This window comes from Acomys minous (genome assembly GCF_964271855.1).
Source record: "Acomys minous genome assembly, chromosome: 16".
Lineage (NCBI taxonomy): Eukaryota > Metazoa > Chordata > Mammalia > Rodentia > Muridae > Acomys > Acomys minous.
The window spans coordinates 8141632-8158817 of NC_140498.1; the positions used below are offsets into that span (position 1 = coordinate 8141632).

General features: G+C 47.6%; 1 protein-coding gene across 1 annotated transcript in view; it reads left to right on the forward strand.

Moving 5' to 3' along the window:
- Nucleotides 1-7386, forward strand: part of LOC311585551 (heparan sulfate glucosamine 3-O-sulfotransferase 3B1) — a 34815-nt gene extending 27429 nt beyond the window's left edge. The window contains exon 2 of the mRNA XM_084760919.1: nucleotides 3469-7386. Within this exon, the coding sequence (XP_084617045.1) occupies nucleotides 3469-4087 (619 nt within the window). The 3' untranslated portion in view covers nucleotides 4088-7386. The remainder of the gene's footprint in view (nucleotides 1-3468) is intronic.
- The last annotated feature ends 9800 nt before the right edge of the window (nucleotides 7387-17186 follow it).

The following is a 17186-nucleotide window of genomic DNA, read 5'->3' on the forward strand; positions in this document are numbered from 1 at the left end:
ACAGTATAATTATTAGCTGTGACTATCCATTTGAGAAACTGGCTTTCGTAATGAGCAGTTCAATTACCCCATGGGATGCGCTTCTTCGGTGGGGGCCAGCCTGGGGCTGCAGTAGCCTCTGGGATGCCTGGGATAGGCAGGCAGCCTGCTCAGGAGGGAGGGTCCTGCCCTTGGCTGGCTGCTGATCCTTTCTCCTCTGACCCACTGTTGACTCAGAGAAGTTATGAAAGTGTGTGTGTGTGTGTGTGTGTGTGTGTGTGTGTGTGTGTAGTGCATGGAAAGAACTGGACTTTGGAACTTGCTGGTGGGATTGGGGTGTGGAGCAAAGGACAGCTCCAAGTAGAAGGAAGGGACTTACCTAAGAGCACCTGGAAAGTTCCATGCAAGGAGTTCTTCATACTCTTGCATGCTCCGTTCTCTGCTTGGTGCAACAAAGGTTCAGTGCTTGACTAAATTTGAGTCAGGCCTCTGAGCCTCCACTTAGGCCCACCTGTAGCTGGGTGTATTGGAAATCGATGCCAGGTCTGTCAGAGCTCAGAGCCTGACCTAGGTCTGAAACCTGGAGTCTTCAGCCGGGGCGGGGGCAGGGTGGTGGTTCTGGAAGCATTTAGTGGTGGAGAAGCCAGATACATAGTCCTGACTACCCACTGTGCATCAAGCTCACTGGGGAGAGCGGCCTCAGTTTCCATCAAACCAGAGGTTGAGTGTCAAAGTCACAGAAGTAGGTCTCCCAGTTCCGTTATTTTAACTCCTGTGGCTTCAGGAGTGTCTGATGAGGCATGTCTGCAGACAGGGGCTTCCCCAGTCAAAGCCCATAATGCTCTAGGAGACTAGCCAGTGTTCGTGCACAGGAGGGGCCCATAACTTAGGGACATCACAGTGCATCCGCTGCTCCTTTTTTACTAATCTTGTTCTGTGACTTTCTCTTTACAAGTGACAATTGGGATATTTTTTTTATTCAGTTATCACCAGACCCTTGTTAGGGATGCTGAGGTTCAAAGATGGCTGGAGCCAGGCCGACTGAGAGCCTATTCTTGTATCTATTGCCCTCTGTGGATAGAGCTTGCTGAGTGACCAGTGCTCTGTGTGCAGATACACGGCTCTGTTTTGCCGCGATCCTGGCAGAAAGTGATGGGTACCAACCATTTTCCTAGTGCCAACGAGGTACCGGTCTAAGTACCAAAGTCATCTTTCCAGTTTCTTAAAGCGTTGTAAGAGCAGGACACCATCCTTGCTGTCAGTGTTCAGCTGAGGTAACTGTCGCATGGATGGGAAGGTCACCCATCCACGGTTACTCACACTTTAATACTACGCCCGACAACCAGACTTTTAAAGTATGTCATCAGGTCAAAGTGAATCTCTGAAGACAGACATCATCTTCCCTGCGCCTGTCCCTCAGTGGCTCTGGCTACCCAGGGTAGGGCTGGGGCTCAGGGTGGGGGACCAGAATGCCTCTCAGCGTGGCCATATTGCTTTCATTTTGAGTCTGGATTTCTTATAAGCTGCCCAGTTGCAGACAGCTCAGCACGGAGAGGAAGCCTGGCCTGTGTCAGAGCTGACCCGATTTTTTGAGCCGCGCTAAGTAAGTTGAGAGGTGGGACTCCTTAATCCTTGATTACCTTAGCCTGGTGGCACCGCCGCCGACCTATATATATAGGAAGTGGGCAAAGTGGGTTAATCTGGCTTTAGCACCCAGTGGGGCTGTGAGGAGCGTCCTCTCGGCCAGGCGAGGTGTGGCTTGTGTGGAACTCCCAATGGCCTTGTCCTGGAAGGAGCTGCGCTCTCCAGCAAACCAAACCTTTCCTGTCTTAGGTAAAAAAGTTTATGCTGTCAGTTTTTAAAGTGTGCTCTGATGACTACCTCAGGCAACATGATGGCTTGAAATTAGACATATAGAATGTTCTACCGAGGAAATATTTACAAAAAAAAAAAAAAGTGAAAATTGTTGTTTCTCCTTATTTCATCTTCGTGCCCAGGCAAAAATCAGTCAGAATCTCTACCCCAATAGCTAGTGGGTGACTTTAGATATGTGATTAAATCTAGTGCCTACTTAATGTTTAATTTTAATATTTGATCCTTTTATATAGAGAAACTAGCAGGAATCATACAAGGGGATAATAATGGGGCTAAAGTGATAGTATCAGGCAGGCAGCAGACACGGGTGAGCATGTCGAGCATGCTCTAAGTCTGTGGATTAATGACTGCTTTTATTCTCATTAAACCCCCATCAGGTAGCTACTGCTCTCTCAAAAACAATCAAGGTAATAAGCCACAGAGCCAGGAGGGGCTGAACCTAGGCCCGACCTCCAGGCGCATGCCCTTCTGGTGTTAAGCTCAGCCATTGTGACTCTGAAACCCTCCTTTAGTTCTCTCAACAGCTCAGCAGGTAGATGGAATTATTCCAGTTTTGCACGTTCGGGTGCCAAAGCTCAGCGCTGGTTCACGGTTCATGGCTCCTGTCTCCCGGCCACACAGCTGCGAAGCAATGGAGAGGGAGAGGGAGAGAGATTCCCAGGCCAGCCCCCTCGTACTGGAAGTAAACCTCATCCTGTTTGCCTCTAAGATTTCCATCTGGGCCTTACCTGTCAGCAAGTCCACTTATCCATCACTGTTTATATTTACTTAGCAGACGCCTGCTGTGATTCTGTGCACCGTGTTAAGCACCAGGGACTAAACAGTGTGTATATGTGTGTGTCTGTGTGTCTGTGTGTATGTTCGGGGGGGGGGGCGCGGGGAAGGGGGTGAACATGGCCTCTGCCTTCATGGAGCCTTTTTAGAATTAATTGTCCATGGGAGGATGAACCACACAGGCCTTCTCACTCTCCGTCCTTCAGTTTGCCACCTGCAGGGATGCTGCAGGACCTTAACTTAGCACAGGCATTGTCTGTATGCCGTAGTCTCATTCCTGTCTGCCACCCCTCACCCCACCAGGGGAGTGGGGGGTTCCTGCTTCTTTCTCTCCCGCATTTCCCTTTGCTTGCCTTTGACCGGTACTGTTTTTATTCCCTAGAGCTTCTTCATCCGGTTTACTGAAAATGTCCTCAAGCCGACTGGCAGGATCCAGACTCCTCAGTTCTAGAGCCAGGGCTTGGCCCCTCCACCCCCACCCCCAGCTCTATAGCAGTCATTGCGTAGTCACATAACAGAGTCTATGAAGTAGCACAAACTACTACAAATGGTTTCTAGCTCATCTGCCTTTTGTGTCCACATCTTGTAATCCAGGTGCCACACCCCTGATTTATGTAGTCAACATGACCATCCTTTACCAAAGCAAGAATCCAGTCCAGATATCATGGCTTGTATTGCCTGGGTCAACAGTGTTGTCCGGTGCTTTTGGCGAGTTAATGCTCTGGCAGCTATCCTATAATGGAATCTAAGATATTTTAGGAGTCAGAGTTAGATGTGATATTGAGCCCAGAGGCAGAAGCTCCACGTTCTGACCCCAGATTGTTTCTTTGCCTCCCGCAGGGACCTGATGCCCAGAACCCTGGAGGGACAGATCACCATGGAGAAGACGCCCAGCTACTTCGTGACCAGGGAGGCACCCGCACGCATCTCAGCCATGTCCAAGGACACCAAGCTCATCGTGGTGGTGCGTGACCCCGTGACCAGGGCCATCTCGGACTACACTCAGACGTTGTCCAAGCGGCCGGATATCCCGAGCTTCGAGAGCCTGACGTTCCGCAACCGCAGCGCGGGCCTCATAGACACGTCCTGGAGCGCCATACAGATTGGCCTGTATGCCAAGCACCTGGAGCCCTGGCTGCGCCATTTCCCGCTCAGCCAGATGCTCTTTGTGAGCGGGGAGCGCCTGGTCAGCGACCCAGCCGGCGAGCTGCGCCGCGTGCAGGATTTCCTGGGCCTCAAGCGCATCATCACTGACAAGCACTTCTACTTCAATCAGACCAAGGGCTTCCCGTGCCTCAAGAAGGCGGAGGGCAGCGGCAAGCCGCACTGCCTGGGCAAGACCAAGGGGCGCGCGCACCCCGCCATTGCGCGTGAGGTGCTGCGGCAGCTGCGTGACTTTTACAGGCCCTTCAACCGCAAGTTTTACCAGATGACTGGCCGCGACTTCGGCTGGGACTGAGTCTCCCCTCGCGGCTTATCTATTAAGAGAGAGTATATGTATGTAAAATGTACAGAAATCTATTTTATAATAATTTATTTTTAATTCACGAGCAATTAATTCACTAAGCTGCCTAGCCACGCTCTGCAGAGACTTCGAGTCACGGTCTGTTAACATTCCAAAGTGTTTAACTCTGATATTTTGTCCTGTCCTTCACAATCGATGGTGCTTCCACGTTCTCCTCCCGTCCTCATTGTATTTAAGAAGAAGAAAAGCACAACTTGAGATTTTTGTTACGGGTATTCAGCCTTTCAGTCACCTTGGGTCTTCCACCTGCTATCTCCTTGGGTCTTGGCTGCCTCGGTTGGTTGTAGTTTTTTGTTGGTTTGTTTTATTTTGGCCCGGATACCTCCTGGAAGCACTGAGCTGCCTCAGCTTGCTGTAGTCTGAAGGTGGAATTCACATAAGCAGTTCATCATCCTCACTGATATGACACCAAGGTGGGTTTCTCCTGCCTCCCTTTCAGGGAGCCATGTCCTTATGACCCCAAGTCCTCCTCTGCTCTACCCCATGTCCATTAGCCAGCCGGAAGTATATGCAAACAATCCATCCCTTTCCCAGGTTCCGAGTGAGACACTTGAGTTTGAAGGAAAAAAAAAAGATGATGTCTTTATTTGCAGAAAAGCCCTGCCACACCCTTTCTTTAGTCAGACTATTGTGCTATGACACACCAAAAAGTCTCCCAGGCTTCCATACAGAGCCACTGGCACAAACCTAGGGTGCTGGATGTTGAGACCCACAGGGTCCCTTGACATCAGCATTTATGGAGGTGATGCAATGTGTAGACCCACCTAGTGTTGGCCAGTAGGTTCATGGCCTCAGTAGAGAGAAAAGACAAAACACTCAGACATATGCAAGCAGCATGGCCGAGGAAGGGGATGCCCAGAATTGCAGGCAAATGCCTCTGAAATTCTTAGCCCATCTCAGAGATGCACATGGTCTGTAGGCAATGACCACGGCAGGGCTTGAAGGACGGTCCTAGTGAGGGCAGGGTGGAAAAGCTGGCTGCATGCTGCCTGTAGGTATTCAAGCCTGGCACTTGAGCAGCTTCCCCTGAGGTAGTGGGGTTTTAGCAGAGAAGTGGCTAGCTTTGCTGCTGAACCTTGTACCTCTGTGTTGGGGGGCATGTGAGGAGAGTCCTCTGGCTAGGTAGTAGCCGTTGTATAACTGTAGTTACATCGTGATACAGTCGGTTAATCCTCAGTTTCCTAAGCCAGGGTGCTTCTATCCCCCAAAGGACTGTTATCTGAGTTAGACTGGTTGAAAGGACGGCATTGTGATCTTGACAAAGGGTTCTTTTGGACACGTCGTAGGATGACATTGACCAGATGAGCAAAGTTACATGGAAAGAGATGCATTGTCCTTGGGAAGCAGCGAGGTATCAGTGGTCTATAGGGATAATTTGATAACCAGATGTGTGGTTTTCTACAAGTTATAGCCCAGCTTGAATCAGCTTATTCGGGGCAACAAATTCGTTCCTGGGCGGATATAGAGTGGGAAGAAGGTGGTCATTGTCTATGGTCATGGATGTTATATCCATTTCTTCTCTTTACTTTTTCTCCATCTGCAGAGCTGGGGGTAGAGTCCTGGGCCCGTTGCACACTGGGAAAACACTGAGCCACACCCCCAGCCAATTTCACGGTCATCTGCTCATTTTCTTCTGTCTATACACAGTAGTGTATTGACTGCATTTAGGCCAACACCACAATCCTAGCATAGTCTTGTGGCTGGCTGCTTGGGTTTGAAAACGCCTGCATAAAAGGTGCTCACCAGCCTGTACTTCTCGGTGTGAAAGACTGTTTGAGATCAGGGCTAGGACACCTCCTCACGCGTACATCAGCATCTTGCTCACAGGCAGAGGCAGTTGTCAAAGGCCTTCCTTCACCGAGGCTTTCTGGCTGCTCACAGAGTAGAAGTGCAGAGAGTTCAGAGAACAGTACACAGCCAAGTGGGAGGAAAAAACGTGTGAGCCTTTCTGCCCTCTTCCCAAGCAAGATACTTTTTTTTTTTTTTTTTTTTACTAAGTTGCTTTAGAATATAACCAAAACAGGACATGTTGAGATAGAAGGAGGGCATCTAGTCATGAACACTGAAGTGAGTCAAGAGTCTGTTCTGGGTCACATCCTTGGATCTAAGCAGATGGCGATAATTAGTGCTGATGGAGCAGGGTGAGGTCTTCAGTGTTAGTCAAATAAATCAAACAACACGTGTGCCTCTTCATCAGGCCCCGATTGCTTATAGTGCTCGACTGACCGGATACCGCATCTGCCCAAGACGCCGCTTAGTCACGTGATAGCTATTACCGACCCACATGGCCTCTTCTCGGAAGAGTTAGGCAACATGGAAAATTCAGCCTTAGTTAGCTCTGTCCCTTCCTGTCCTGGCCATCTGCAAGGCCACTGAGCTTCACTTCTGAGCTGCTAGGAGACAGACACCAGTTCATGTCTTGGCAGTGTGTCCTACCACATGATTGAGGTTTCTTCCAGTTTATAGGAAAGCTCTGGCATATTCCTGGTGTAGTTTATTTCTCAAAAGTTTAATTTCTTTTTTGTTTGTTTGTTTGTTTGAAAACCAGCAAAAAAAAAAAGTCTACAAAAACTTAGAGGTTTTGTTTTGTTTTTTTAATGTTTTCTTCCTGCTCATGGAAAGCCTTCTTTGGGGACATTTGTGTGCAGGTGTGTTTACTTACTCTGTAGCACCTACAAAAGTGTTTCAGACAGGGACTGTGGAATATAGTCTTCATTGGCTGGTGGAGGAGAGATATTCTGGAGGGAGGGGATGCTTTGTGAGTCATTCTGAGTGATGGACACACTTCAGTCTTTGGGAGAAACCCAGTTGCAGATCTTGCCTGGCTGCTCCCTAAAAAAGGGAAATGGAAGGCTTGGGGGGGGGGGAAAGTCAGTGAGGATCAAAGGTGTCGCTGCAGACATTGGTGTCATTTCTTTTCTTCAGTTTTCTAGAAAGAATGGCTAATGAATTTTAAAGGTGTGGTTAGTTTTTTTTTTCATTTTTATAACATTAATTTATGACTGAGTTTCATTCAACCCAATAATCAAAAATGCTGTGCAAATTCTAGCAGTGTGTCTTCTATAACATGGATGTTAGAATAGCCAATATGTACAAAAAAAATTAAATCAAGTATTTTGTCCTATGTATAACACAAATTAATTTTACACAGAGAAAGATGTTTCTAGGAAAATGAAATTCTGGCAATTCATACTTTTTCTTTGTATGAACAAATAAAATATATTTTACCAACACGTGAGTATGTCCCTGTTTTGCTGTGTGTGGCAGTTGGAGAAAGCAGTGATATTTTTCAGTAACTTGTGGTAACGTGTGGACATGTTTGCACACTCAGGCAGATGGATGGATATTTTTTCAGGCTTCTTTGTTGTTGCTTGTGGTTTTGAGACAATCACACTGTAGCCTAGGCTGGCTTTGAACTCATGGCAGTCCTGCCTAAGCCTCCTGAGCGCTGGAATCAAAGGCTCTGCAAAATTTGTTATTACATTTTTTAAAAATTCTATTTAGGGTGTGTGTGTGAGAGAGAGAGATGGGGGGGTGCAGGAAGAGAGAGAGAGAGAGAGAGAGAGAGAGAGAGAGAGAGAGAGAGAGAGAGAGAGCATAAAAGACCTGGGTCTCTCCTATCATGTAGTCTTGGGGATTGAACTCAGGTCATCAGAATTGGTAGCAAGCACCTTTACTCACTGAGCCGTCTTGCAAGGGCCGATTTTTCAGATTTTTAAGGGTGAAATAGCAAAAGCCAATTAACCCATAACTACTGTGGATCGATTTTCTGGCAAATGGCTATGAAAGCAAGACAGAGTGTGGGAGCCCTGTGCTCTGGGGGAAGCTTCCACCACCCCACCTCAAGTATTGGCCACTCCTCAGGATTCTAAGAGCTATGAAGCCGCTGCGTACAAGGGCTTGCAGAGCCAAAGTGGGTAGTAGTGGGCAGCCACACGGCCTATAAAGACCTGGTGTCAGTATGCAGCCAAGGCACCCATCACATCTGCCGTGTGTGTTCATGCTAAGTATGATCCTTATCTGTGAGGTAAAGGGAGAGACTGGAAAACAATGTAGGTCTTGCTTGGTGTTTCCCAAACCACCTTATATTTCTTTCTGACATAGCATAATATCTGTATGATAATGAGTTTTTACATTAAAAAAAAAAAGACTGATTCTTATTGTACTTAAGTTTTAAATCAAGAACCTGTTTTATTTTCCCAGATACAGAAGTTTACATGTTGCACTCATATTGTTTCATGGTAAAATGTATGCACAGAGCCTTCTGTCCAATAGCATGCAAACACAAACATGTATACCGGATGCTATGTCAGCTCAGCAAGGATCCACCTTGCATGCACTCTGCCACTTAAGCACAATGATAGATCAGAACTCTTTGTCAAGGTGATTTTATGTAGGTGTATCTTTCTTCTCAACAGAAAAACAAAAACAAACAAACAAAAATATCAAAACAAAACAAAACCCCCTTAGGCAGTGCACATCTTTCTATGTGGTATTAGTATTGTTTGCAAAGAACAGATTCAGGTGTTCCAACTTAGGGGCTAATTCACTTTGACCCAGGAATTGAGAGAGGGGACCGCCAACATGGCTTTAGGGTAGGGGAGAACTGTGGGCCTTAAAACATGGGAAGTCACCCTTGCTTCCCAAAGAATAAAAGTCTCAGTGAAACCAGTTGACTTCCTTCTCAAAACCTAATAAACACAGTAATGACCACTTGCTAAAAGTAGGATTGTTTAGTCTCTGCTTCTGTCTTTGAACAAGACATAAAACTAACTGCCTTCAAAGTTACAGCTTCCCTGTGTGTGATACACTATGCTCAAGTGTAGTTTCATAAAAGACAAGCCTTAATTAAAAAAAAACTTTACTGTGTGTGTGTGTGTGTGTGTGTGTGTGTGTGTGTGTGTGTGTGTGCATGCACGTGCACGCGCTCACACTCGCACAGCTCAAAGGGAAACTTGAAAAAGTTCTCTCCTACCGCATCGGTCCTAGAGAGAGCACTTGCGTCATCTGACATAGTTTCAAAAGGAATATTGCAATTGTGAGTGGAAGTCTGTCAGCACTAGCCGTATAAAAAGGAGGGAGTCCTCCAAGTGTGGTGGAGTAATCCCACAATCCCGCTACTTGGGGTGCTGAGGCGAAACTGTGCGTTTGAAGTATGGACAGTACCGGACGCATGCCTACTTCCCAAGGGTGGAATAAAGCCTGTGAAAAACAAGTAGTGCTAACGTCTGCACGGACAGTGTAACGAAGCCCCATGAGCGAGTCTTGGTTGTGCTCACTACTCCTGTCAGGGGCCCTGCTGGCGAGATGGACACTAGATGGAAGTCAGGATCTTGCTTGAGGAGTGGAAGATGATTGACGGGACCACCTGCTGCCCAGTGTTCGTTAGCGTTGAGTGGAGCCATCACTGGGCAGGAAACCCTTCCCCTCAAATCCTCCGTATATTCAGCTTTCCCATATTGGAAAACACAGACTATCACACACAGGACCTCATGAGCTGAGACGCAGAGACGGAAATTAGAGAGCTGTTTGGGGGAAGATGGGGCAAAAAGAAGAGACAAGTTGTTCAGCCACCATTCCTGTCTGTTGAGAATAGTCCCTTCTCACTAGGACTACACCCTGAGGTGGCCTGGGTTACAATGTTGTGACTCAGTGTCCCATCCCATCAGTTTCTAACACAATGAGGCGGGTGCACAGTCCCTCTACTCACTAACCCGACAGTGCTTGTTAGAGCAAAAGTTTTCGAGCTTGGGCAATAGACAACCTGGCTTTGATGCTAAACCTCAAGCAGACCCCAGCTGTTTTACATTTAGACTATCTTACGAGCAGAGACCCTAAACAGGTGGCCTGGGTGATATATCTCTAATCTAAAAGTCCACAGTCCAGAATGCTTCAGGAAACAAAACCCTCTCAGCACCAACATAGTGTCCCAAGTTGATGAAGGCACTGTGCCCTCCTGACTAGTTTCCATCAAGACACAAGGACAGTGGGAGAGAGTGCTATGTGTTGGATACAGTTCTCTTCAGGCCATGCATATGAGGCATACATGGAGCATAAGCGTGTGTGCTGTTTAGATCTGTGCTTTATTCCCAACATACTCTGCCACGCAGGCACAAATGCTCCCAAATCTGAAACGACCCAAAATCTGATGTGTGATTTTAACTCTGAATATTTCAGATAAAGATTCTCGGTTTGTGTTTAAAAAGCAGATGCTAGCTGGGCATGATGGGGCACACACACCTTTAATCCCAGCACTTAGGAGGAAGGGGTGGATCTCTGTGAGTTCAAGGCCAGCCGGTTTAAGAAGTGAGTCCAGGCACAGCCAAGGCTATGCAAAACAAAACAAAACAAAACAAAAAATCAGTTGCCAACCTATGGCGCCTGTGCCACCGGGGTACCGAGTCGAGGGTGAGGGACTACGGATTTAACTCATGCACACACACATGTACACACACACACAATAACACAGCAGGTCCTTTGTGCTAAGAGAGCAGCAGCCGCAGCAGCAGCCATGGCAGCAGTTTATTATTCTCATTGTTCAGAGTTCCAAAGAGCCTTCTTATGGGCAGCAAAACAGGAATCCTCCTCCCAGGTGAAATCCCTCAAGAGGTGATCGCACACAGGAGGACAAGTCTCAAGGAAGGGAGGGGCGCGTTCTCAGAGCAGTAAACATGGCTAGCTAACCAAGATAAACCCAGACATGGAAGCTGCTAGAAACAGGACATGAAACAGCAAGATAGGCAGGCAGCCCAGTCGGGCCTGGTTCCTACACCAACCTAGAGTGCTCTACCCACCAAAACTCCCTGTAGGCTCCAATCTTTTCCAAACCTACTTTATTTGGGGTTCCTTAATTCTTACACCTCCCTTCCCATGCTCCTACCCTAGATAGGAGAGAAAAAGAGGTTAATGGGAACAGGAGAAGTAGAGTTTTTTGAACTCAGTTCCTGGGAGAGATGCCCTTGGCATAGTCAGCAGGATTTCAGCAGACCAACAATTCAACCAAAGTTGCTGCTTGAACCTGGAACAGCAGCTGGAACCCAAGGCCCGGAAGTGTTCTCAGGAGTGGTCCTCTCTAGGAGCGTCTCGAAGTGGAGCAATGAACAGCCAAACAATACCAAGATCCAAAAAGCCCAGACTCCTGTTTTGGGCATATATATCTCCTCTCAGAGTCTGTACTGAGATGTGTTTCAGCTGGCAAAAGCCAAGCCCCTGCACAAAGCGGTTCATCTTCTAACAGATAAATATCACCTGTTCCCTGTCCCATACTTGGGATAAAAACAAAACCATGTTTACATCCATCACAACTCTCTATCTCACCGTCTTCCAGGGTAATAGGCACATCCCACCTGACGTTTCCAGCCCTGGCATTTTAGCTCTATCTCATCATCTTTTTGTGCAAACGATGACAACACACTTGCACAGCTGCACAACATCAACTGTAGATATATCTACAGCTCCATAGCCAGCCTTCCCCAGCTGAGGACTCGGGATGCCTTCATTCCCATCCCATAATCTACATGTTGTGATGTAAAAGTGGCTGAAGGGTTGAAGGGAGCTGTGAGAAAAGTGACTGCAAGGAATTAAGAACTATTCCCTCCGATTTGGTTTTATCCCTTTAAAAATATTCCCTTTCCCCACCCCCGTCCCTGCTGGCTTCTTGCTTAGTGTCTCTCTCGCTGCATGGAAACCACTCATAATTCATCCAAAGACCCTCATATCAGAGCATCTGAGTCTTGCCTGATTCTCTTGTGATATAGTCGCTAAGAGAAGAGAGGGCTGCAGCTTTCTTTGCAGCAAGAAACATTGAGAAGCTTCTACATAATCTCATAAAGGGAGGTCCCAGGTGAGAGGGATTCTGGGAGAAGCACATGGAGGAGATGGTGTCTCCATCAACTGGAGCAAGAGTAGGTCGGAGTTCATTCATGGCGTAGATTTTGCCTGCTACACTAGGGATGGGTGTCTTGTCCCAGGGAACTCATTCTGCATGGTGAAGTAGAAGGGACCTATAACCAGTGTCACTGAAATGTCTAGGGCGGCAACGAGATGTTGCCAAGCATTGATAATATTCTCCAGGTAAAAGTATTGAATAAATTTATTTCTTAGGTTGGCTCAGAAGATCACAGGAACTGAGACGTTTTACAACAGGCCGCTGAAGAGAACAGTGTAACTCAGTCTATAAAGCCACAAGCTTTGGAAACAGGGTAGGTCATGGCCAACTCTGTCTTCTCTGGTCCAAGACTAAAAGCCTGGGAGGCCCTGGAGGGACACTGATACAAGTTCCAGAGGCCAAAGGACCTGGCATCTGATGTCCAAAGGCAGGGCTAGGAGAAACTCATCTGGAAGGACCAGTCAGAGAGTTGTTCTCTCTTCACTTTTCTCTGCCATCTGGACTCCGGAAGAGTGGATGGTGGAGTTTGCGTTCATGGCAGCCTAGGTCTTCCACATTCAGTTTGTTGATGCGCATGGCGATCTTCTCTGGAGACAACCTCACAGGGTCATCCACCAGCCTGAGTAGTCTCTGCTAGGCATCTGTCTGGCTAGGTAGAGCTAACTACAGGGCACTCAACAGGGAAGCGGCATGGAGCAGTCAGACCCAGAAGAGGAAAGGGAAAGGTTAGAAAAGCCTGAAGGCCCACTGCAGCCCAGCTGCTTTGAGCTCCCAGCATCTCTCTGCTCGTGTGCCTGACATAACTTATAGTGCTCTCTAAGATCTGTTAGGATAACTTCCGTACAAGCTCCCAAATTCATTCCCTCCGTCCTGCCTTCTCTGAAACTCTTCTGTTCTATTTGCTGAGCTCTTGTGGGCGAGAGCCAGCTCCCTTGTCTCCCACGCAAGTCCCCTCTGCCCTCCAATCGATTCTGTACACAGTAGATTAGGGCTCTTTAAATCACTAGTCGGACTACGTGCTTCCCTGTGGAAACCCCTTCTCTAACCTCCTGTTTCATCTCAGACACATGTATAGTCTCAGCTACTCAGGATCCTGAGGCAGGAGGATCACCTGAGCACGGGAGTACAGGCCAATGGGGGCGACAGAGCCAGAGACGCAATTCTTTCAGTACAATTAATAACTAAATCTTGGTTCCTTTGTGCATCTTGGATGTCTATATCCCGGCTTATATTACCTCCTCTCTCCCTTGGTTCTCAAGCTCCAAGCACAGTGGGCTTTCATCTCCTGCAAGGGGCCATTTTCCAAAGGAAGATTAATTTCTCCCACCACCCCTTCCCCCACTGGCTAGTTTACACTCTGCCAAACTTCAGCTCCCTCTCCACCCCGAGGACTTCCTCAGTCTCCAAAATAGTTTTACTTGCTAGCGCTCTCTCTCTCTCTCTCTCTCTCTCTCTCTCTCTCTCTCTCTCTCATACATTTAAGCCAGGGCTGGTTGTACTAGCCTAGTAACCTCCGTACTAAGGAGGCTGTGGCAGGAGGATTCCAGGTTTGAGGCCTGCCTGGCCTACATAGTGAGCTCAAAGCCAGCCTGTGCCGTATAAGGAAGAGCTGTCTCACAAGTGAGCAAGAAGGTGCTCATGGTACTAGACTAGGTCAGGGACTCGATGTGTAAGGAAGCTACCAGAGTGGGCATGTTGGCCATTCCACTTTATTGCAGGCCGATGTGGAAGGTTGATGCTAGATTAGATGAAAAGGAAAGGGAGAGGTCTTACGGGGAGATTTTATCTTAATGTAGTCACATCTGCAAAGGCTCAGTGCCCAAACAAGGTCACCAGCACAGGGACTGGGGTTGGCACCTCAGTGTATCTTTGGAGAGGTACACCATCCTACATATAGGAGCCTCCAGTTCAGCATGTTTATTTCAGGGGGGTCTCCAATTTCTTTACAGTGTGCACCCCGGAGCCTGGCTGAGCCATGATAGCTTTGTGACCCTTTACAGCGGAATACCAGAGATTTTAGGGAAAGAAAGGGGCTGCTTGGGGAACCATGTTGGAAGGAGACGATGTACATACAGCAGGACCCTCAGGAGACGCGAGGCTCAAATGTGAAAGATAAGCACGGCCTTCCTGCAGATCTAGTCTGGCTATTTTATTTGGCTGTGAAATGAAAGCAAGGGCTTGGGAGGCGGTGGGACTTGCGGGGAGCTCGTGTTGCAACCAGATTAGCACTTTAGAAAGATGGTGCTGGCTGGCTGCACTAGAGAATAGACTGAAGAATTAGGAGCCGAGGCAGAGAGTCCCTTAGGGACTTTTGAGGACTCAGAGGAGGAGGGGTGTGGTGACCGGGATATGGAAATGAGTGGGAAGTGGAGGGAAGCCAATAGTTTTGGGAACCGCAGAAAGCAAACTGGCAGATTTAGGGGTAAAAAGTCCCCGAGAGGACAAACGGGTTGGGTTTATGACTCAAACAGTTGGGTGGAGAGCAGAGCGCCAATGGGAAACGGTGGAGGAGCATGTTGTTGCAGTAATGGAGACATTAAGAGCAGGAATGGGAGCTGGCTGGGCAGGGCTCTGACCTGTTGCTTAATCCTTGATTTTTCCAGCTGGCTTGCTGCTCAGATGTGCCAGCATGGGCATCGTGTCATATCCCAGGAGCTCATAGGTGCTTAGGGAGCTGAAAGTCAGGTGATACCATCAGAAGTCCGGATGTTGACATCAGCCTGCCCACGACTGTGGAAACATACACAGATAAAGATTGCTTTTGATTTTTTTTGAAGGAACTCCAGCCAACCATGCCCCAGGAAGCCAAGCCGCCCCAGCTGAGGATTTATTGGCATAGATACACCCATATAAAAACATAAGTGATGAAAAGCAGTCACTATGTACCCCCAGTCCCTAAAGACCAAGTTTCTGAGCCCCCTTCCGTGGGAGGTCCAGGAGAGGGCCAAAGCTGCCATAGCTCCAGGCCCCACAGGGTCATCTGAGTGCCATGTCAGCACATCCAGGTGGACGGGGAAGGCCAGGTCATGATTGTTCTTGGTGTTGGGTCACACACCAGCAGGTACTCTTTCCTGTACATTGCTTCTAGGACATGTGTGAGGACTTGAGACTAGTGAAAACGCTGGTCCACCATGCTCACCCGGGCCTGGGAATGCCAAAGCCATACACATGTAGGGTGGCCTTGTCTGGGAAGACGAAGTGTTGTCCACCAGCTACTTGTCACAGGTGTGCAGCGTAGCATTGAACATGAAGATATCTATCTTCTCCACCTTGCCCTTGATGATGGACACCACACCCCATCTATGTTGCTGGCTTTGAAGATCTCACTCAGTATAATCGGAGATAATGGAACACTCATTTCCAGAAATCTTGTGGGCGTGGTCTTGGTGGTGAATATGCAAACGATGCCAGTACCTGAGCATATTGCCCAACACCACTTTGTCTTAGGAGAGATGCTGCTTGGGAAACAAGAAGTTGTGGTCCCATGAGGGTGAGCATCTCCTTGAGGATGCCAAATGGGGATAGAGTCAAAGCAGCAGTCTTTGGATGTCACGTCAGCAGCACTGGGCTTCTTGCTGCTTTTGGTTTGGCCAGAGGAAACCTTCATGATACAGTCTTTGGTCTTGGCTGAAGCTAGATTCACCCCAGTCTTCCCTCCTCTCAGTTCCCAGGGCCCTTCCTGTTGAGTTCTAAAGGTTTTCACCTTTTCTCTGGAATTAGAGAAGATTCTGGACTTTGATCTGACTGCACTCCACATGGGTCAACTTTCTGAGGCTAGCAAAAACACTTGGGGTCACCAACATATAGACAGAAAAGATTGACTTAAGTTCATACTTTTGAGCCTTCAACAAAGACCAATTAGCACAAGGGTGGTGGCAGCACTTGACGGAGAAGATCCTGTCCACCTCCTGTCTGGAAGGTGTAAGACAAAGAGACAGACCAGCACCCCACAACCTTCATCAAGTGTGAACTCCCACTGACCTGATGGCCTTCCACCTCAGAATCCAACCTCTCTAAAGTCTATGCTACCACCCAATCAAAACAAGCAGAAGACCAAGCCTATGGCATGTGGTCTTCATGGAGTGTCCCATATCCATATGACATCAGTTGCCTAAGACTTTAGCCAACTCTGACTTCCAATTCTGACCTCCAATTCTGCTGCTCTCTAACCACAAGCTTAAAATCTCAGAGAGGTGAAGTAAATCACGAGGTTAAATAGCCAGATGTGGTAACTCACTACTCTAATCCCATGACTCTGAAGGCTGAGGTGGGAGGATTGCCACGGGGCTTATGTTAACTTGAGCTACAGGTCAAGGCTCTATCTATGCTGTTGTGGTGGTGCAGGTCTTTTATCCCAGCACTCAGGAAGCGGAGGCAGACGGATCTCTGTGAGTTTGAGTTTGAAGCCAGCCTGATCTACATAGCAAATTCCAGGATAGACAGGGTAACATAGTGAGACCCTGTCTCAAAAAATAAAATAAAATAAAATAAAATAGCCTATAAAAAATGGGGCTGGAGAGACAGTTCAGCAGTTAAGCGCATGAGACACTACTCTGTAGAGGATCTGACTTATCTTCTCGGCATCCACAATAAGTGTTTCACAATTGCCTGTAACTCCAGCTCCAAAGAATCCAATGCCTTTCTCTAGCTTTCCAGCATTCATGTGAAACACACACACACACACACACACACACACACACACACACACACACACACACACACACAAATAAATAAATAAATAAATAAATAAATAAATAATTTTTTTAAAATAGGCAAAATAAAGTTAATCAGTTCTTCTGGGCTGAACCAGGGAACCTCTGAAGTTTATTTCCTTGTCCTAACTCATAAAAAACATAAACAAAACAAAGCAAAACAAAACCCAAAGAGTTCCAGGAATGCTCGTTGATGCATTTATTCCCAGCACATGGGAAGCAGAGGCAGGTGGACCTCTGAGTTCAAGGTCAGCCTGGTCTGTGTTCAAGTTGCAGGACAGCTAGGACTACCCAAAGAGACCTCATCTCAAAAAGAAGAACTAATAAAAGAAGGACAACAACAAAAAATAGAGTCATTTATTCCATCATTGAACTATCAGAAATTAGCCTTATAACCTGGGGACTCTTGGCTCTTGCTCCCCCCACCCCCACC